This window comes from Mustela lutreola, chromosome 10, assembly GCF_030435805.1.
Source record: "Mustela lutreola isolate mMusLut2 chromosome 10, mMusLut2.pri, whole genome shotgun sequence".
Taxonomy (NCBI): domain Eukaryota; kingdom Metazoa; phylum Chordata; class Mammalia; order Carnivora; family Mustelidae; genus Mustela; species Mustela lutreola.
Window position 1 is genome coordinate 27,231,558 of NC_081299.1, and position 23,396 is coordinate 27,254,953.

Consider the following 23,396-nt stretch of genomic DNA (forward strand, 5'->3'; position numbering starts at 1 on the left):
ATTATTTTTTTCTTTTTTGTTGTTTTGCATGTGTATATCCCCTTGTTTAGCACCATTTGTTGAAAAAACATCCTTTTTTCATTGAATTGCCTTTGCTTCTTTGTCAAAGATCAGTTGACTGTATTTGTGTGGGTTAGTTTGGGGGCTTTCTGTTCTGTTCTTATATTTTTATGTGGTTTTTGACTAATAGCACAGTCTTGATTAATGTAACCTTATAGTAAGTCTTAGATTATAGAGAAATAATGAACAATTAGAATTTGAAGTTAAAAAGCACAATACTGTTTATATTAGCACCCCTCCCCAACAGACTTAAGTATAAATCTAACACAATATATGCAAGATATTAGGAGAACTACAAAATTCTGGTCAAAGAAATCAACGAATACCTAAATGTATAGAGAGATGATATTCCATGTACATTGATAGGAAGACTCAGTATTGTAAAGGTATCAGTTTTTCCCAGCTTGGTTTATATATTTAGCATAATCCCAATCAAAATCTTAGTAAGATTTTTTGTAGGTAGATATTTTGATTCTGAAGTCTGTACGGAAAGGTAAAATAACCTTTTATTTTAGCTACATAGCATAGCTACACAGTATTGAAGGAGAATAATGTCAGAAGACTGCTACTATCTGACTCCAAAACTGTACTTACTGCAAAACTAGAGTAATCAGGACAGTGTGTTACTTACTATAGAAAGGATAGATCAGTGGAACAAAATAGCTCAACAGGGTGGTTCCAATCCCAGTTCTGCTCCTTGCCTGCTATGATGTTTTAGGCAAATCATTTCTGTTTTCTTCATCTATAAATCAGTATAGGGTTTGTATGAAGATTAAATGAGATAATGCATATAAAGCATATAGTGTTTTGCCTGAGATAAGGTAAGAGCTTGATACATTTTATCTATTGTGCATTTTCTTTCTTATTTAAAAATATATTTTTTTAAGATTTTATTTATTTCAGAGAGAGTATGCACAAGCATAAGTGAGGTTAGGGGCAGAACAAACACCTTGCTGAGCAGGGAGCCCCACATGGGGCTTGATCCTGGGACCCTGGGATCATGACCTGAGCCAAAGGCAGAGGCCCAACCAACTGAGCCAGCTAGGTGCCCCACTATTGTACATTTTCTAATTTGATCCTGATAAGATTCATAAGAAGGTGACAGATCAGGTGTTAGTCCCATGTTACAGATCAGAAGATAGGAGTTTCAGGGCTACTTATATATATATATTTTTTAAAGATTTTATTTATTTATTTGACAGAGATCACAAGTAGGCAGAGAGGCAGGCAGAGAGAGAGAGAGTGAAGGAAGCAGGCTTGGCGCTGAGCAGAGAGCCTGATGTGGGGCTTGACCCCAGGACCCCAGGATCATGACTTGAGCCAAAGGCAGAGGCTTTAACCTACTGAGCCACCCAGGCGCCCCTAGTTTAGGATTTTTGCAGGTATATTCATGAATGGTATTATCCTATGACTTTATTTTCCTTTTTCATAATGTTTTTGTCCGGTTTTAGTATCAGAGTTTTTCCGGCATCATGTGTTGAATTGGGGTTATAATTACTTTTTTCCTGTTCTGTGGAAGAGTTTGTATAAGAACAGTATTTTTTTCTTTTATTTTTTATTTTTATTTTTATTATTATTATTATTATTATTATTCTAATATTTTATTTATTTATTTGACAGACAGAGATCACAGGTAGGCAGAGAGGCAGGCAGGGAGAGAGGAAGAAGCAGGCTCCCTGCTGAGCAGAGAGCCTGATGCGGGGCTCGATCCCAGGACTCTGGGATCACAACCTGAGCCGAAGGCAGAGGCTTTAACCCACTGAGCCACCCAGGCGCCCCTATTTTTATTATTTTTTAAGATTTTATTTATTTGAGAGAATAAGAGTAGAGAGAGAACACAAACGGTGGGGAGTGGTAGAGGGAGAAACACACTCCCTGCTGAGCAGGAGCCCGATGTGGGGCTCGATTCCAGGACCCTGGGATCATGACCTGAGCTGAAGGCAGATTCTTAACCCACTGAGCCACCCAGGTGCCTGATATTTTTTTCCTTTAATATTTGCTATAATTCTCCAATGGAACCATCTGGATCTAGGATCTTTATATATGGGAAAAAATTTTTTTAATTTTATTTTTAAGTAATCTCTGTACTAAACATGAAGCTCTCAAACTCACAACCCCAAGATCAAGAGTCACACTGAGCCAGCCAGGTGCCCCTGGGAAATATTTCTAAATGTGGATTTCATTTTTTTCAGCTAGTTACAGGACTTTTCAGATATTTTAAATGTTTCATTCAGGTAATAGTTACTAACTGAATTTATTGTTTGAACTTCATCTAACAAAGCTACAATATCTTGAGCTTTTTTTTTTTTTAAGATTTTATTTATTTATTTGACAGAGATCACAAGTCACCAGAAAGGCAGGTGGGGGGTAGGGGTGTGGAGGGGGTGGAGCAGGCTCCCCGCTGAGCAGGGAGTACTGATGCAGGGCTCAATCCGAAGACCTTGAGATCATGACCTGAGCTGAAGGCAGAGGCTTAACCCACTGAGCTACCCAGGCGCCCTACATTTTGAGCTTTAAATCTTAATGCTGGATGTCACTTTTTTTAACTGTGATAAAGTATACATAGCATTGAATTTACCATCTTAACAATTTTTTAGTGTACAGTTCAATGGTATTTAAGTATATTCACACTGTGTGGGACCAATCTCCAAAACTCTTTTCGTCTTGCAGAATTGCAGCTGTACCCACTATGCACTAATTCCCCATTCTCCCTTTTCCCCAGCCTCTGGCAATGATCCTTGTACTTTTTCTCTTTTTGACTACTGTAGGTATTAATAAGTAATATCATACAATGTCCTTTTGTGACGTAACATAACATCTTCAAGTTTCATGTATGCTGTAGAATGTGTCAGAATTTCCTTCCCTTTTTAAGGCTAATGCTCCATTTTATGTATATAACACATTTTGTTTATCCATTCACCTGTCAATGGATACTTAGGTTGCTTCCATCTTTTGGCTGTTGTGAATGATGGTGCCGTGAGCAATCGTGTGTGGTTATCATCTCAGTACCCTGCTTCAGATTCTTTTGGGTGTGTACCCTGCAGTAGAATTGCTGAATCTCATAGTAATTCTATTTTTAATGTTTTGAGGAACCACAATATTGTTTTCCATTTTATATTTCTACCAACAGAGGACATTTTATATTTTACATACTTTTCTGTGTCAGTAACCTGCATTTCTCTAGTAATTTGTCTATTTCACCAAACTTATTGACAAAATGTTTTGCCTTCAGTATCTGTAGTATAGCATATTTTTCACTGTAATTACATTAATTATTTTTCTCCTCTTATTTTTTTTTTAAGATCTATTTATTTGAGAGAGGGAGAGCATGCACTCACATTGGTTGGGGGGTAGGGAGAGGAAGAAAATCTCAAGCAGATTCCCTGCTGATTATGGAATCGATCTTTCTTACCGTATTGATCCTTTTATTATGTCATTTATTGTATTTAGTTCAGTTCTTATCCTTATTGTATTGTAGTTTAAGTTTATGTTGTTGGGGCACCTGGGTGGGCATTCAGTTAAGTTTCAAAGTTTTTTTTTTTTAAGATGTTATTTATTTATTAGTGTGCAAGGGAGGGAGGAGCAGAGGGAAAAGGATATGCAGACTCCATGCTTAATGCAGAGCCCGGCTTGGGGCTCATTCTCACAGCTCTGAGATCATGACCTGAGCTGAAGTCAGGAGTTACAGACTTGACCGACTGAGCCGCCCACAAGTCCCTAAGTGCCAACTCTTGGTTTCCTCCCAGGTAGTGATCTCAGGGTTGCGGGATCAGCCCTGCTTGGGACTCTGCACTCAGCTTGGAGTTGGCTTGAGATTCTAGCTTGCTCTCCCAACGTCCCTCTCCCCGCACGCATACTTCCTCTCTAAAGTAAATAATCCTTTAAAAAATTAAATTTGCATTGTTGTTGGTCTGGTACTCTTTGGGACTGGTTTGTGCTTACTCATGCTCACTTGGGTTTATGTGACTGCTCTCTCTTCTTTCTGCCCCTCTGAAACAACTTTACAGAGATACCCAATTTTTTGTTTGTTTGTATATCGATTTAAATGAGGAGAGTAATTTGGGGAGAAAAAAATGTTGAGGTGTTAGAAATGATGTCACCTTCCAGCACTAGGCTTCAACCATTCTTAGCTGTTCTTAAAATTCTAATATACTCTGATTTGACAACATTATCAAATGCAGCTTATAACAACGTTACTCTTTTTTTCCCCCTCTCCCTGGCAGGACCCGTTGGGGCCCAGCCCCTACTTATGGTGCCCAGAAGACCTGGCTATGGCACCATGGGCAAACCCATTAAATTGCTGGCAAACTGTTTTCAAGTTGAAATCCCAAAGATTGATGTCTACCTCTATGAGGTAGATATTAAACCAGACAAGTGTCCTAGGAGAGTGAACAGGTAAGAATCATGAAGTTGCAGAGATTATTTTGCTCTTAGTATTTGTCTTGCTTTAGTAATTATGCTTTTCTTTCATATTTAGTAATAGCGATACTGTCTAACAGTTTTACCAGGAACCGGTGGTGATTTGTTTTGAAATTGATTGTACTTCAGTGGTGTGATGTTGGGAAAAATCTACAAATAGCCTTGAAATTTTCTCATTATACCATGAGCTCACATGTTTTCTCTGTGATAATAGAGAAGGTTCAGGTCTTTTTTGTATGCTCTTGAAAGCAGACTAAGCATCTTTTCCATTGCTATCTGGTAACATATCTGTGCTTTTTTTCCCTCCTATCTCCACCCCCAGCTTAGTTATTCCTTTAAGATGATGGGATGGTAGCACTAGTGGGTAGAGCTAGAGATTGTCATGTTGCATGATTTCTGTTCTGATCCTCAACTCCCCTAACTTTCCTTATGCTTATATAGGAATAAGTATATATGATATACAAAGATTTATCAATCTGCTTTCAGTAAGCTGCTTCTCTCACCTTCCCCAAATGTATGTGTGTATATATGTATGTATTTATGTATGTATGTGTGTATATATATACATACCGTTGTGGTTTGGGTAGTAAGGGAATATAAAAGGAATTTATATTAAGAGTCTTCATTTAAGATAGAGGTGGTTCTTGCCTTTAAGAAATTCATAATTTAGGGGCGCCTGCGGGGCTCAGTGAGTTAAGTCTTGGCCTTCAGCTCAGGTCAGATCTCAGGGTCCTGGGATCAAGCTCTGCATTGGGCTCTCTGCTAACTGGGGAGCTTGCTTCCCCCTCTCTCTCTGCCTGCTTGCTGCTCTGCCTACTTGTGATCTCTGTCTGTCAAATAAATAAAATCTTTAAAAAAAAAAAAAAAAGAAATTCGTCAATTAGTTAAGACCCAAAGAAATACGAAGTGAATGAGCACTAAGACACTTTGTGATAACATGTTTTAAAAAAACCCGTCATGTGAATGTTTTAATTAATGTGGAGTGCAGAATTCTTTCCGAGGTCACCCTCCTACTATAAAATTTCACTCCCTCTGGACTACAAAATGACACCCCAGATTTTAGTATGGCATTCCCTTCTTAGTTTGGCTCTGATCTATTTCTTTTTCTATATTCTGCAGCTCTTACCTGGAATACCTTCTATGCCCTTTACTATCTGGTAGACTTCCATTATTTTTCAAGACATACCTTTTTTTTTTTTTTTAAAGACTTTATTTATTTGAGAGAGAGCAAGTGAGCAAGAGAGCCCAAGCAGGGGGAGAGTGGCAGACGGAGAGGGAGCAGCAGGCTCCCCACTCTGCAAGAAGCCCAATGTGGGGCTCAGTCTCAGGACCTGGGACCATGACTTGTGCCGAAGGCAAACACTTAACTGGCTGAGCCACCCAGGTGCCCCCTAAGACATTACCTTTTTAACTCTATAGTCAGAGGTAGTTCGTTCTTCTGTGACTCTGTAGTATCTGGTGTATACTCCTTTAATAGTATTTTTAGTGTTTTAAATACTTGTTGTTCCTTCTTCTCCCAGTATGACATCTTCATGAAAAGGAGTACTTTGTACCCCTGATATTAGCTTGATGATTGACACATAATACTCAATAGAGTGAACGAAAGGTTTATAAAAGTAAAATGAAAGGAGTATGATAGTAGGGGACAGGAAGGAGAACTGGATATTATAAAGGGCTATGTATGGCCAGATAGAGATTTTCAATGCCCTACCCTTCTTCTCTCCTGTGGGTCTCTAGGCTAGTCTTTTAGATTCCTTTCTCTCTCAGCTCTTTCTGTGAGCCATCATCCTGTCTTCATGCTGTGCTCTCAAATTCACTTTTTCTTGTTTCTCAAAATTGAAGTGTTCAATGTGTAAATTTGAGGGATAATCCTCACCCTTTTGGGGTTTTTTTCTTGAGATTTTATTCATTTATTTGAGAGAGAAAGAGGAAGAGCGGGAGCACACAAGCAAGGAGGGGAGGGACAGAAGGAGAGGGAGAAATGGACTTCTTGCAAAGCAGGGAGCATGACATGGGGCTCCATCCCGGGACCCCAGGATCATGATCTGCGCCGAAGGCAGACACATAACTGATTGAGCCACCCAGGTGCCCCCGACCCTTCTGTTTGATGTTTACATTTTATTTTATCTTATTTATTTTATTTTTTTAAGATTTTATTTATTTGACAGGTAGAGATCACAAGTAGGCAGAGAGGCAGGCGGTAGGGGGATTTGGGGGAGGGGCTGGTGTAAAGCAGTCTTCCTGCTGAGCAGAGAGCCGGATGGGAGGCTCCATCCCAGGACCCTGGGATCATGACCTGAGCCAAAGGCAGAGTCTTTAACCCACTGAGCCATCCAGGCACCCCTGATATTTACATTTTAAAAAGGCATTTATTGGGGTGTGTGGGTAGCTCAGTCACTTAAACATCTGACTCTTGATACCAGCTCAGGTCTCAATCTCAGAGTCACCAATTCCAGCCCCACGTTGGACTCCATGTGGAACCTACTTTTAAAAAAAAAAAAAAAAAGAAAGAAAGAAAGAAAGAGGCATTTATTAATCTAAGTAAATCTCTTAATTGATAGAATGTCTAAGGCAGATATTTGTCTTTTTTTGATACTTTTTTTTTTTTTTAAGATTTTATTTACTAAAGAGCACAAGTGAGAGGAGGAACAGCGGTAGGAGAGGAAGAGAAAAATAATCTCAAGCAGACTCTGTACTAAGCATGGAACATGAATGATCTGGGGCTTGATCTCATGACCCGAGCTGGAACCAAGAATCAATGCTTAACTGACTGAGCCGCCCAGGCAACCCTAAGGCAGATACTTCTGAACTGAATTCTTTACTACTGCCTTTCCTCCTTGCCCTGCCCAAAAGAATCACCCCTAATTTTAGCAGTATATAGTAAAGAATTGTTGAAGGCCATTTATTTATTTATTTATTTATTTATTATAAAGATTTTTATTTATTTATTTGACAGATGGAGATCACAGGTAGGCAGAAAAGCAGGCAGAGAGAGAGGAGGAAGCAGGCTCCCTGCTGAGCAGAGGGTCAGATGTGGGGCTCAATCCCAGGACCCTGAGATCATGACCTGAGCTGAAGGCAGAGGCTTTAACCCTCTGAGCCACCCAGGCGCCCCTGTTGCATGCAGGATATTTATTAAGTAGGAAAATTATATGATGAAAATGTTAGGAAAACAAAACTGCTTTAAAGACAAAATGGGTTGAAATTGAGAGAATAACAGGAGATGCAGGCTTAGGGCTTACAGATATCAGTGGAGGGTGGAGGGTCTTAGTTTTTCAGAGAAGTTCTGAGGGACTAACGCAGTGTCAGTAATATTAAGTAAAAAAAGAAAAAAAATTATTTACTAGATTTGTTCCTTCTATCTAACTTTTTGTTTTTGATAGGGATAAGGGAGTTATTTGTGTATTATGTAAGTATATATGAAATTGGTGCATCTGGGTGGCTTAGTTGGTAAAGCATCCAACTCTTGATCTTAGGGTTGTGAGTTCTAGCCCCATTTTAGGTATGGAGCCTACTTTAAAAAAAAAATTAAATAGTATTAAGTTTCACATGTAGATGTTCAACATATTGGTTAAATTTAAGAGAAAAATATATGTAATGAATTGGTGTGTACATTCTGGCTTTCAATTTATGATCCTGTTGACTTCTCTAATTATATTTTATCTTCAGGTTGCTTTGTTGTGTTACATTGTTTGCCAGTAGGAGTAAAGGATCTGTAATTTAGATGTTTCCACATGGAAATTTTTTATCTCGTATCTTTGATCAGAGTTTTCATAGGACCTACAGGATTTCTTTGAGACTCCTAAAGGGTCATAAATCAACTTTCTACTTTGTTAGTAATATTGACTTGATTTTAAGTCAACATCTGCAAAACTTATTCCCTTTATTCCTTCAAAAGACTAGCTTTTATCTTCACCTTTTGCAGTATGTAACTTACCAGTTAAAATTGTTGCTGGGCTTTTGAAATTGGTTCAGTTGCTATACTTCAATGGCTGGAGTTTGAAAAGTTAGAAGGAATTAGATAGAACTTGACAATTCCTATTCTGTATTAGTTAAACAGTTATAGGTTAAAATGCCCCAGTATTGAAATCAACACGTAGGAGGTTTTTCTTGTCCATATGCCACATGTTTAAATATTTGGTACCACGGCATTAATCATTATAGTAGACTTATGGGTTGTAGCCAAACAAGTTTCCACTTTAGTCAGAGGAGTTTTCTTGGACAAAATACCCAGGAAATGCTTGTGAGTCATTTTTTGAGTCAGCTTCCCTACTTCCGATTTTCTGTCTGTCTTCTTGTCCTTTCCTCACCCCTTTAGGGTATGTGTATATAATGCTTTTTTTGCCAATAAGATTTTGATTGAAAATGATCATTTGGTACGAGAGCATATTTGTTAGGCAGATTTTAAGTGTTTCTATTTTTTTTTAACAACTAACTGATCTTGGGGCCTGGATGGCTCAGTCATTAAGCGTCTGCCTTCAGTTCAGGTCACAGGGTCCTGGAATCGAGCCCCATATCAGGCTCCCTGCCAGGCGGGAAGCCTACTTTCCCTCTCCCACTCCTCCTGCTTGTGTTCCTGCTCTTGGTGTCTCCCTCTCTGTCAAATAAATAAACAAAATCTTAAAAAAACAAAAACCGGGCGCCTGGGTGGCTCAGTGTATTAAGCCGCTGCCTTCGGCTCGAGTCATGATCTCAGGGTCCTGGGATCGAGTCCTGCATCGGGCTCTCTGCTCAGCAGGGAGCCTGCTTCCTCCTCTCTCTCTGCCTACTTGTGATCTCTCTCTGTCAAATAAATAAATAAAATCTTTTAAAAAAAACAAAAACCAAGTGGATGATCTTTATAACTAAAAACCAAATATTTTTAGAACTATTATGACCTAGAGTATAAATTCTGTAACTTGAGTTTTTATGCTGGTTTGTCCAACTGCTAAATATGTATGCAGGTAAGCCTCAAATAGGTTGTTAGATACTTATTCAGAATCATTAGGTAGTAACATACATACATAGGGAAAATTATATAAAAGCATTATTTTATGACTGCAAGATCTATTTTAAACATGAATAGATTTGGAGGAATCTTGAAATAGTATTAAATTCTGTTTGAATTTTTTTGGTTCAGTTTTCTTTTATAAATGAAACATTAATTGTACTGTTATTATTACTACTGGTGTTGTATTGTGATTTGTGATAGAGTGCCAAATATTTGTACATATTGCATACAGTTGTCATGCGATACTGACGATTGAATTTTTGAAGGAAAAAATCTATATTGAATCCATTTTGGCTTTTAAATAGAAATCTCAGATTGGAGTGTTGGAAACAACTCCCTTTCTGCTGTTATTAGGAATGTCATTGACACAGTGTTATAAATAGGTAATATGCCAAGAGAGGGACATACTTTTTTTTTTTTTTTTAAATTTTGGCTTACTTCTTGGCATTGTGCCACAATTTTTTTTTTTTTTAAGATTTTATTTATTTATTTGACAGAAATTACAAGTACACTGAGAGGCAGGCAGAGAGAGAGAGAGAGAGAAGGAAGCAGGCTCCCTGCTGAGCAGAGAGCCCGATGCGGGACTCGATCCCAGGACCCTGAGATCATGACCTGAGCCGAAGGCAGCGGCTTAACCCACTGAGCCACCCAGGCGCCCAAGGGACATACTTTTTAAAAATAACTTCATTTATACAAAATTCACATACTGTATTACTCACTTGTGTAAAGTGTACAGTTCAATGGTTTTTAGTGTATTCAAAGAGATAGCATACAGCCATCACCACAATAAAAGTTTAGAACATTTCATCCTCTGAAAAAGAAACCCCATTATGGGCTTCTAGGTGGGTCAGACTGTTAAGCAGCTGCCTTTGGCTCAGGTAATGATCAGTGATCTCAGGGTTCTGGGATCAAGCCTCATGGTGGGCTCTCTGCTCACCATGAGCAGAGAGAAGGGGGGAGCCTCCTTCTCCATCTCCCTCTGCCCCTCCCCCTCCTCATATGTTTGCGCGCGCTTTCTCTCTCTCTCTCTTTCAAATGAATAAATAAAATCTTTAAAAAGAAAGAAGAAAGAAACCCCATTACTCCTTAGTAGTCATTCACCATTGTCTTCCCCAGTAGCCCCTGGCAACCACTAATATACTTTGTCTCTATAGATTTTTTTTTAATGTTTTTTTTTTTTTTTTTTAAGATTTCATTTATTTATTTGTCAGAAAGAGAGAGCACAAGCAGACAGTGGCAGGCCAAGTCAGAGGGAGAACCAGGCTCCCTGCGAGCAAGGAGCCCGATATGGGACTCGATCCCAGGACGCTGGGATCATGACCTGAGCCGAAGGCAGCTGCTTAACCAACTGAGCCACCCAGGCGTTCCTTGTATTTTTTTCATTTTTTAAAAAGATTTTATTTTATTTATTTGTCAGACAGATCACAAGTAGGCAGAGAGGCAGGCAGAAAGAGAGGAGGAAGCAGGCTCCCTGCTGAGCAAAGAGACCAATTCGGGGCTCAATCCCAGGACCCTGGGATCATGACCTGAGCTGAAGGCAGAGGCTTTAACCCACTGAGCCACCCAGGCGCCCCTGTCTCTATAGATTTAACTTTTCTGGACATTTCCTATAAATGGAATCATATAATATGTGGCCATTTGTGTGAATGACCTCTTTCACTTCACATGTTTTTAAGGTTCATCCATGTTGTAGCATGTATCAGTACTACCTTTTTATTACTGAATATTATTCTGTTGTAAAGATATTTTGTTTATTGATTCATCAGTTGATGAACATGTGTCGTTTGCATTTGGGGCTGTAATGAATAATGCTGTGAACATTTGTGTATAAGGTCTTGTGTGGACACATGTTTTCATTTCTTTTGAGTGTATTGCTAAGACTGGAATGATTTGGTAACTCTGTTTAACCTTTTGAGAAACTGCCTGACTCTCTTCCCAATTGGCTGCATCATTTTACATTCCAACTAACAGTGTGTGATGATCCAAGCATCTCCACATCCTTACCACCATTTGTTACCTATCTTTTTTATCATAGCCTTCCTTGGAGTTTTAGGTAGCATCTCATTGTTATTTTGATTTGTATTTTTCTGATGGTTGATGTTGGGCATGTTTTCATGTACTTATTGGCCATTTGTATATTTGGAGAAATGTCTGTTCAGGTCCTTTGCCCATTTTTAAGTTGGATAATTTGTCTTTTTGTTATTGAGTCTTGGAAATTCTTCATTAGGTATATTTAAAAGTCCCTTATCAGATGTAATGATGTGCAGCAATGTTCTTCCTTCCTGCCTGTTGGCCTTTCACTTTATTGATGGTGTCTTTTAAAACACATTTTTTTTTTTATTAAGAAGTTAATTTTTTCTTTTGCCAGTTGTCCTTTTGGTATCATTCCTATAGAGGAGCATAATTCTGATTAAAATGCTATAAAGAACATAACCCAGAAAACACTGCCGGTGAAAACTGAACAGTGTAGTTTTGAGTATTTAGCTATCTTAGGGAAACTGTACCGTGCAGTATATGTCAGTTAATAAGCAAGTTTTATTTTCCTTGTTAGTTAATGACTTGGAGGATAGGAAAGCTAACAGATGGTGATTATTTCAGACTTAAAAATTCTCAACAAATTACTCAGTAATAATTAGTCTTCTAGCTAATATTTCTACAATATATTTGAAGTTGAAAGATACTTTTATAAATAAATATATTCCTAAACATCAGGGACTAATAGGTAGAGTTTATTCCTAACATCTGTCCATTTGTGTGGATTTAAATTATAGTAACAGCTGTGTAGTATTGTTAGGCATGTAGCATGATTTGCTTATTTTTAGTCTGCTCCACTTTTTTCTTAAATTGAGTTAAATCAATTTAAACTAGCTGTCTGAATTTACCACATGATTGTACCAAGGTAGAGTACTCTCTGGTACTGGATTTAAAGAGTATATGGATCCTGACTGGAATTAAAGTTTAAATTCTGCAGTAACTTTTGAAACTTAAAAATCATTTTAGGATCCTCCCTATGTTTTCATTCATGTTTAACTTTTTGTGCCCCTTTTTTGTATCAGGTCTAGTGCTAGGTTCTGGAGATAACAAGGTAAATAAGATGTGATCCCTGTTAGAGATTTCATAATCTGTATGTAGTGACAAGTTCTGTGAGATATGCACTATGTGCTGTGGTGAAGGAGCAGAGATTCTTGCTTTTAGTTTGGAAGATGGGGTGTATATATGTGTGTGTGTGTGTGTGTGTGTGTGTGTGTGTGTGTGTGTATGGTATCTGAACTAAATAGTAGAACAAAAGAAAGAAAAATCTAGATAGAGTGGACATAACAAAACCATGACATGTTTATGTAAAAGAAATAGGCCAGTATGAATAGAGTACCTTGAGTATGAAAATTTAACCAGGGGTAAGTTGTGAAGGGTGTTTTTTTGTTTTGTTTTGTTTTGTTTTTTAGATCTGTTTGAGAGCAAGAGACAGTAGGGGTGGGGAGGAAAAAGGGAGAGAGAGAGAATCTCAAGCAGAGTCTCTGCTGAGCATCGAGCTGGACACGGGGCTGGATCTCAACCTTGAGAGCATGACCTGAGCCCAAATCAAGAATTGGACACTCAACCACCTTAGCCACCCAGGCACCCCGTGAAGGGTCTCAAATCCATGCTAAGGCGTGTGAATTCAGAAACAGTGGAGAGCCATTGGAGGCTTTGAACACACAAGGAGCATCCATATTTTAAAGCATAACTAATGGCAGGGTGGCAAATTAATTAGAAAACAGAAAGACCAGGGGCACCGGGTGGCTAAGTTGGTTAAGCCTCTGCCTTCAGCTCAGGTCATGATTTCAGGTTCCTGGGATCCAACCCCGCATTTGGCTCCCTGCTTAGAGGGGAGTGTGCTTCTCCCTCTCCCTCTGCCCCTCTCTCTGCTTGTGCTCGCTCACTCTCTCTCAAATGATTAAGTAAAATCTCTTAAATAAAAAAAAAAGGAAGAGGACGCCTGGGTGGCCCAGTTGGTTAAGCAGCTGCCTTTGGCTCAGGTCATGATCCCAGGGTCCTGGGATAGAGCCCCGCATCGGGTTCCCTGCTCAGCGGAGAACCTGCTTTTCCCTCTCCCTCTGCCTGCCGCTCTGCCCACTTCTGCGCGCTCGCTCGCGCTCTCTCTCTCTCTCTCTGTCAAATAAATAAATAAATAAATAAAATCTTAAAAATAAAAGCAGTGGGGAGGAGAGAAAGGAAAGAGGAAAGACCAGAGTTCTGGAGAACAATGGGAATGCTGTTTGCAGTAGTCTAGATCAGTGGTCTTCAAATCTTTGATTACTCATCCCCATCAGTTAAAATGTGTTTGACCATGGACTGAACAATAAATAGATAAATAAATGTATATGTACACATTTAAAGTTTTTAAATTTATAGAAATGCACCACTATTCTAACATAACTATAGAAAAATTAAAGGCAGAAAACAATATTTTGAAATAAACTATATAATAATATATTTAATAATTTGAAATTTTCAGATTCATGTACCAAAAATCAGATTGAATATATGCCACACACTTGAACTGAAGTAAGTTATAACATGCTGAAAGTGAGTGAGTGAGAGTTCCATTGTTGCTTCCTTTTTTCTGATTGAAATATAGTTGACATACAGTGTTATATTAGTTTTAAGTATACAACATAGCTATTTGGCAACTCTGTAAGTTATCCTGTGCTTATCAAGATAAGTGCATCTAACATCTACCACCGTACAATGTTGCTGCAGTACACTGTTAACTCTTACATGTTGCAGAAGTCCTGTTAGTCTCTTAGGGTTCCTGTATATCAGCTGTTACATCTGATCATCTAACATGGGCTAAGTGAAGACCTCAGTGTCCATCCATATCCATGAATGTTAGTAAATCTTAATTTCTTTTTTTATTTTTTAAGAATTTATTTATTTGACAGAGAAAGATCGCAGGCAGGCAGAGAGGCAGGCAGAGAGAGAGAGAGGAGGAAGCAGGCAGAGAGCCCGTTGTGGGACTCGATCCCAGGACCCTGAGATCATGACCTGAGCCGAAGGCAGTGGCTTAACCCACTGAGCCACCCAGGCGCCCGTAAATCTTAATTTCTAATTGTTAGATGAAAATTAAATATAAATATTTCTAACTTCTTTCCCCTCATACTCTAGCATACCCCATTGCATCTCTGATATATACTTTCCTAGATTAAAAGTAGTGGTTTTTAAGACTTAACTACCAGCAGTGGCAGTGGGGATGAAGGAAGAGCTTAGATGTAACATTTAGAAGAAGAATGAATAATTTAGGTGTGGAAGGAAAGGGAAGAGAGAAGAATGACTTCATCATTCCTAGTTTGTGCAATAGTGGTAGCTTTAACAGAAATACAAATGGTGAATGGACCAGGTTTTTTATTTTCTGTTTTGGATATTTGGAGGTTGAATTATATAAGAAACATCAAAACAGAGAGGTTCAGTAGATTATTGGAAATAAGTACCTAGAGCTCAGGAAATAAGTCAAGATAAAGATTTGAGATATATCAACATGTAGGTGATAGTTAAAGTTAGTGAAAGTGAATAGAGTCAAGATAAGAAGATTAAGAATGGATCTCTGGGGATACTATTATTTCAGGTTTGTCAGTGAAGACACTTAGATCAGGAAAAGTAGGAGAACCAGGACAAAGTATAAACTGTTTCAGAGAAGGTAAAGAAAGGATTGTGAATTTCAAGGATTGATCACAGTGGCAAATGCTCAAAGAAGCCAAGGTGTAAAAGCTGAAAAGAGACCGTGTCTTTTAAGAAGTCAGTGATGGCTAAAGAAGTGTTCTAGAATCAAGTTGTTATTGTAAACCAGATTGAGATAAAAAGTGATTTCTCAATCTGAAGTAATCTGTCAGTTATCTGGGAATACTAGTAATGTTTACTATACTGGATTAGCAAGTGTAGTTATATAAAATTATGAAAGAATTCATACCCATGTGAAATGATTTTGAAGATCGTTTTTAGTAAAATGCTCTGGTGTACTACAACTTTTATATTATAAAATACTAAAAACTTGATCTAAAGTATTACTCCTTTCTTCCTTACTCTGTATCTTTTAAGCTTTATGTTGATGCAAAAGTATTCATTGGCTACCTTCTCTGTTACTTATTGAAGAGTTATGAAGATAAATTCAGAGTTAGAAGGATGTAAGGAGAGACCACCAGCTGTTTTAGTTGTGTTTTATAAGCAAGCCTTGGGGTGATTTTACCATCTTATTGTACCTTAGCAGTCTTCCTTTCTGTCTATACTATAGTGACAGATTAATTTATTGGAGCTGTGAATACTAAACTGATGTGAATAGTCACTTTCAGGAGAAAATACGATTTCATACCTTCTTGTATTGACTAAAATAATATTTCCCGTTCTGCCTTTTGAGAGCAGAGAATAAGAGATAACTAGAAACGAGATAAAGGTGGGTCTCTATGAGCACATAGAATGATTAATAATTTCTTCTCCTTTTTACAATAAAATTTCCCTCTCCTACCATTTTTCTGCTGTATGAGTCAGGTGGTAAAGTGGAACTTACTGAAACCAATATTAAATTTTACTTTACAGTCTGTGCACCAGAGCATGATGGAGTCAAAAGACTTGGTACCAGAATGTAGGAAGTGGTGGTTGAGGTAAGAGTGGGAAAGGTAGGCTGTAGCCCTTTGTAAAACCTAATGTACTCAGGTAGGTTCCATTTTTGAAGTAATCCCCAGATATTCTTAAGGCTTTTTAAATTCTATCCCAAGGCTCTACAAAAATGCATCATATCGTACTTTGCAAGAATTCTTTCCTTTTCAGACTAAGGTCATTAGTTAAAGGAAACCACTAAAGATTGGTTAGAAGTTCTTATCCCCATTTACTCAGATTTTCTTTTCCAAATTGGCTTTCCTAAATACTGCTTTAGAAGTTAAAATATTTTGCATATTTTGGTAATTGTAATTTTACTACAATATACACTTAAAAGTTATACTAAAATTTCTACATTTGAACAGAAGATCAAAGGATTTTCCCCACTGATACAATAATAAACAACTGCACCTTAGACAAAGTTCCACAACTGTGACATAAGAAAATTCAGTTCACAGTTTATGTTAATTGCCAGACTTCATTCTCTGTATTAATTTACTTTGATACTAATACGTTGTGATGTATCTGTTTGTTGTTTGGAAGACTTCAGTATTTCAATATCATCTTGAAGTATATTTGTGAGATAATCATGCTTAAATTTTTACATAGAAATAGTATCATTGCTTTTTCACCCAAAAGTTCTTTCACTAATATTCCATATGATCTCTGTAACAGCCCAGAGACTATTATCCCATTTTTTTAAAAAATTTTATTTATTTATTTGACACAGAGAGATCACAAGTAGGCAGAGAGGCAGGCAGAGTCGGGGGGCGGTGGTGGGGGGAAGCAGGTTCCCTGCTGAGCAGAGAGCCCAATGCAGAACTTGATCCCAGGACCCTGAGATCATGACCTGAGCCGAAGGCAGAGGCTTAACCCACTGAGCCACCCAGATGCCCCTATTATCCCATTTTTATTGATGAAGGAACTAAAGTCAGAGAGGCAAGGTAACTTTCATAACAACATAGTGGCAGAGTGGGACTAAAGAGTCATGTCTACTTATTTATCTTCCAGTGCTTATGTTAGCACATGAAAAGGTTTCTTAAATTGACAGTTTCCCAGTTCAGACTCTCTTCATAAGACAGTGAGCACCTTTGCTGCTATCCCTCAATAGATGATTAGATAAATTACTATTTTAGAGTTTTTCTTTAGTTCCACATCCTTGCCTGATGAACATCCTAATACATTACTATTTGTTACAGTATCTTTTGAGATAAGAAGAAAAATTTGCAGTTCCTTGATTTGTCCTTTTGTTAACTTGCATACTAAAGTTTCATTAAAACTCTAAATATAAGGATGCATGGGTGGCTCAGTTGTTAAACACCTGCCTTCAGCTCAGGTCTTGATCCCCCGAGTCCTGGGATAGAGCCCTGCATTGGGCTCCCTGCTCAGTGGGAAGCCTGCTGCTCCCTCCCCGACTCCCCCTGCTTGTATTGCTGTCCCTGTCTCTCTCTCTGTCAAATAAAAAAAACAAAGAATAAAAAAAAACTTCTAAATGTATCAGTTACAAAATATTAGTGAGAGATTAAAGAGATAGAATAAATCATGGTCCTTAGAAAAGCTTATTCCCTTTGAAACATAGATTTTAGCAGTTACGAATTTAAAAGTAGTTTAATGTTAGAGCTGCCCAGTATATATAGAATTCTAACACCATTCTGTTAAGGCTCTGAGAGCTTGAGTTCAGTGTTTAGTGTAATTATTCGTAAAGAAGTTTTTATATCTGATGGCATGGTAAAATCTGTACTGTTTCATTATTTGGTACTCTCCTAATTAAATTTTACTGTTAGAGGGAATTGCAGAGATTATTCATTTTAGTCTTCTGGTTGGCATCTTCTAGGACATAAATGCTCCTTGAGCTACTCTAGCAAGGATGAACTTACTTTATATGAGTGTAATCCACTTGGGAATAATCCACTTGGGAATAATCCACTGGTGTGAAGAAATGTAGGAAATTTTTTTCCCAAAGCCTAGCTCCTTAAATCTTTCCAATTATTTGTGAGTTTTTTCCTAATTCTATCCTTTCATACAGGGTAGATTTTATGCTTAATGTATCACATGACAGTCCATCAAAATAGCCAGAGCCTTCTGTAATTTCCTTTGAGTCTTTCCTGTTCCAGTCCTGAAGTCCTTATTAGTTTGATGTATTTTTACCCATGTTATATGAACTTCTGTCAGGATTACCTTCTGGTTATGTTTCATTTTTTAGGGTCTTAAATTTTTCCAAATCGAACAGAATACTTCAGAATGTGAAATGACTATATATAATATGTGATGGGATGGTTACATGCTTTGTACCGGGCATTATTTAAATATATGCACCTAAATTTTTTAATTTTGAGGAAGCTACATCCCACTATTAGCTCAGTCTGGATTTAAGAGTCATCTAAAGCCCCTTTCCACAAAAGCAGTGAGTAAGTTCACATCCTCTAATCTGTTCTTTTTGCAGTTTTCTAAACAAATGTTTAGATTTTACAATTGCCCTTATTATATTTCATCTTCATTGAGTTCATTCTTGTAGTGTTTTAATAACTTTTAACACTCTCATTTGCTTTTAGCGCTCTAGCAGTGTCTACTTAGGATAAATAATTTGAGGGTTTCTTAACTAACAGGTATTTTTTTCTTATTTACTATATGTAGGGCACTAGATGTATTTCTTTTGTTTATGGTATTGATAGTTTGGGGGACCACTTTAGAAGGCTATTCTGATTAAAAGTTTCCATGAATGCCCTAGTTAACTTAGAAAAAGAAAAGGAACTTGCCCTGTCCCATGTTACAGTATAATAAAACACTTTAGTAATTGTGAAAACATATGACACTTATTTAAGAACAAATAGACTACTGGGACAATATAGAGAACTCAAGAGCCAGATTCATTTATATGTTGAGAACTTACAAAAATAGCTTTTTATTTATTTTAATGTGGGGCTCAAACTCATGACTGTGAGATCAAGACCTGAGCTGAGATCATAAGTTGGACACTTAACCAACAGAGCCAACCCAGGCACCCCAAAAAATGGCATTTTAAATTGATTGGTTATGTATAGACACCAGATGGTGTGGGACCACTGGCTTACTGTATAGAGTAAAATAAAATAGAGTCTCTTATATAACACTGTTTATAAAGAAAGACCTCAGATGGGGCGCCTGGGTGGCTCAGACTGTTAAGTCTCTGCCTTCAGCTCAGGTCATGGCTGAAGGATCCCCAGGACCCCAGGTCCTGGGATCAAGTCTTGAGTCGGGTTCCCGGCTCGGCAGGGGGCCTGCTTCTCCCCCTCCCTCTGTTGCTCCCCCTGCTTGTGCTCTCTCTTTCTTTCTCTCTCTCTCTCTGTCAAATAAATAAATAGATAGATAAATAGATAAATACATACATACATCAGATGGATTAATGGCCAAAATAATATAGATCAAACTATATACATGTGTGTGTGTAAGCTACGTATATAGGTAACCTATATATATAGATAACTAGAGATAGATATAAAACTATATATAGATAACTATATATAGAAACTATATATATATAGGTAACTATATATATATAGAAAAACTAGAGTTAATAAAACAATTTGTAATTTAGTATTAAGAAAGTAATTCTCTTTTTTAAGATTTTATTTATTTATTTGAGAGAAAGTGAGAGGCAGAATGAGCGGAGAGGGAGGGGCCGAGGTAGAGGGACAAGCAGACTCCCCACTGAGCAGGGAGCCTGACACAAGGCTCAAAAGCATGAAACCATAAGGTAAAAAATGATTCATTTGATGATTCTCTATTAAGGATTTCATCTCAATAAATACATAGATATTGTTAACAGGCAGAAAACATTTGGAACATATTTGCAATAACTAAACCTATTAATGAATTAATATTGGACTATCAGGCTATCAAAGAAACTCCTTCAATTCAACAAGAAGACTGGGATCCCAATAGAAAAATGAGCAAAAGAAACAAACAAGGAATTAGCAAAAGAACAGTACATGAAGGAATGCTCGAATTCATTAGTAATAGGAGACATCCCAATTAAAATAACATTTTAGTTTTATGTGCTAGGCTAGCAAAAAATAGAAAGCAGAGCTGCATAATAACAAATCTTGTCTGGGATATGGGGAAATAGGATCTCCAGAAATGTAGATCATATATCCACTCTGGAGAACAGTTTGGCAGTTCTTCATAATTTAGTTGATAAAATTCATTTGGGCCTGACGGTTTTGTTCCTGGGTATATAGCCAGAGATTAATTCTCACACAAGTCCATAAAGGGATATAGTAAGAGATACTGCAATGCACCGTTGTTTTTGGTGGCTTGCAGTTGAAGCCTGGATTGTTAGGTGAATGGATAGACAACATATGGACTACTTTGCACTAGTGAGAAACAATGAACTAAGTGTCCCACAGCAGTATGAATACATTTTTTAAACCTAGTGCCAGAGGATAAAGGTGGGAATATAAGCAAACAGAAGGATGTTCATCAAACACTTAGAAGAGATAACTTACTGGAAAGAAGAAGGGAATTTAGGAAATGGAGGTGGAAGGAAAGAAGAGAGATCTCCTACAGATGAATGATGAAAATAAGCCATGAATTGAGGAGTATGGTTAACTTAACCTTTTTTATCTGGGACATAAAAGTGGGGTTCAGTCACTCATTTGGCAGTGATATATAGGTTGGGTTGGAGAAGAAAAAATTAAAGGCATAAAAAACAAGAGACTTAAAATTTAATCTAGGTACTGGAACATGAGGTTATAATTTAGGATCGTGGTAATTGGGAATGAAAAGTAAAGGACTGATGTGAGAAATACTGCAGAGAGGTGAGGTCAGCAACTAATAGGATGAAGAGATGAGCCAGGTTTTGAATCTGGTTAAATGAGGAAAGGGAGGTCCCAATAAAGAGGAGCAGTGAATAGGATAACTAGATAACATGGGGGAGATATGTTGAATTCCGCTTTAGATTCCATTGGAGGTTCTAGCGGTTGAGGTAGATTGTCCCTGTTAGAACATTCATGAAGAATAATATACTGTGGGGATGTCTGGGTGGCTCAGTGGGTTAAGCCTCTGCCTTCGGCTCAGGTCTTGATCTTGGAGTTCTGGGATCAACCCCTGCGTCCAGCTCTCTTCTCCATGGGGAGCCTGTTTTCCCCTATCTCTCCGCCTGCCTTTCTGCCTACTTGTGATCTCTCTCTCTCTCTGTCAAATAAATAAATAAAATCTTTAAGAAAAAAGAATATGCTGTATTAGATATTGAAACAGAACATTTTTTTCCCCCTAAGTTGTTTTAGCACAGCTATTTTAACTCCTCCAACCATTTTGATTCTTAGAGTGGTTTGATTGGGCTGCCAGGATTTGGTAAGCTTAAAGTTATACTAATTTATTGTTGAGGAAAAATTACAAAATAGCCAAAACATTCTGACAAATTAGATCTGTAAAGTTTCACCTAAGAAACTGGACTTATAATGCCTGCAGAAGAAAATGGTAAATGGCAGAAAATTCTGAAATTTTTTTGGACGTAAAAATGGATCAGTGAGGGGCGCCTGGGTGGCTCAGTGGGTTAAAGCCTCTGTCTTCAACTCAGGTCATGCTCCCAGGGTCCTGGGATCAAGCCCCGCATCGGGCTCTCTGCTCGACAGGGATCCTGCTTCCTCCTCCCTCTCTGCCTGCTTCTCTGCCTGCTTGTGATCTCTGCCTGTCAAATAAATAAATAAAATCTTAAAAAAAAAGAATGGATCAGTGAGTTGAATCTTTTTTGTAAAATTTACTCTAGAAGAGGCTTGATCTTGATTTAAATAATTTCAGCAAAGTGAAATTGAAGAAGAGGAAAATAGAAATTTTAGAGCATGTAGGAAATTGCTCTAGGTATCAAGTCAGCTCAGTTATTTTGTATCAGAGAATGCCTTTTTCTCTCCTTTCTCCTACCTACCCATAGGCTAGAATTAAATCTTTTTTCCCCATTCTTTTAAATGTATTGTAAATTATATCAGTAATATATAAGCATACTCTCATCATAACATATTTAGATTATTTAGACAAAATAAAAAATCGTTTTTCACTTCCCTTACCAGAGATAGTCATTGTATCTTTTTGGTACATATTCTTCTAGGTAACTTTCCACTGCTTTTACAAGAAATATATGTACAAAAATAAATGTTGATTTGTGGAGATTTTTTATCATTCTCATTATAGTCTAATTTTTTAATGTAAAAGTCTTGAGTATCTTTCCACGTAAGTATATATAGTATAAAAATGTTTGTTGGGGGCGCCTGAGTGGCTCAGTGGGTCAGGTCATGATCTCAGGGTCTGGGATTGAGCCCCGCATCGGGCTCTCTGCTCAGCGGGGAGCCTGCTTCCCTCTCTCTCTCTGCCTGCCTCTCTGCCTATGTGATCTCTGTCAAATAAATAAATAAAATCTTTAAAAAAAAATAAAAAAATAAAAATGTTTGTTGGATGAAGATAGTTTCTGAATATTCTTACTGGCTACATAATGTGAGGGTGGGGAAAGAGGTTGAAAAGGATTGAGGGGGATACAAGGGTGTTTATTGTTCTCAAGAATCTCACAGTCTAATTTATGCAAAAAAGACATACAGATGACCAACAGACACATGAAAAAGTGCTCAATGTCACTCAGCATCAGGGAAATACAAATCGAAACCACAATGAGGTACCACCTCATACCAGTCAGAATGGCTAAAATTAACAAGTCAGGAAACGATAGATGCTGGCGAGGATGCAGAGAAAGGAGAGCCCTCCTACACTCTTGATGGGAATGCCTGGGGCAGCCACGCTGGAAAACAGCATGGAGGTTCCTCAAAAAGTGGAAAATAGAGCCACCCTATGACCCAGCAATCATACTACTGGGCATTTACCCTAACGATACAAATGTAGTGATCCAAAGGGGCACGTGCACCCAAATGCTTATGGCAGCAATGTCCACAATAGCCCAACTATGGAAAGAGCCTAGATGTCCATCAACAGATAAATGGATAAAGAAGATGTGGTGTATATATATATACAGTGGAATACTATGCAGCCATCTAAAGAAATGAAATCTTGCCATTTGCAACGACATGGATGGAACTAGAGGGTATTATGCTGAATGAAATAAATCAGAAAAACAATTATATGATCTCCCTGATATGAGGAATTTGAGAGGCAGAGTGGGGGGTTTGAGGGGTAGGGAAGGAAAGAAATGAAACAGGATGGGATCAGGAGGGGGACAAATCATAAGAGACTCTTAACCTCTCAAAACAAACTGAGGATTCCTGGGGGATGGGGGTAGGGATAGAATGGTTGGGTTATGGACATTGGGGAGGATATGTGC

The 23,396-nt window shown here is 37.9% G+C and overlaps 1 protein-coding gene across 4 annotated transcripts in view; it reads left to right on the top strand.

Moving 5' to 3' along the window:
- The window catches only part of LOC131809805 (protein argonaute-3), a 132,612-nt gene that overhangs the window by 21,269 nt on the left and 87,947 nt on the right, over nucleotides 1-23,396 (top strand). For 3 of the 4 annotated variants that reach the window (XR_009345307.1, XM_059137232.1, XM_059137231.1), the window contains exon 2: nucleotides 4,284-4,455. Coding sequence is in view for 3 of the 4 variants with exons in the window: in XM_059137232.1 (XP_058993215.1) it covers nucleotides 4,284-4,455 (172 nt within the window). In the remaining variant the exon portion in view is untranslated. Of the gene's footprint in view, nucleotides 1-4,283; nucleotides 4,456-16,036; nucleotides 16,102-23,396 lie in introns of those variants that run through there. The other variant, XM_059137233.1, reaches the window with a different exon arrangement.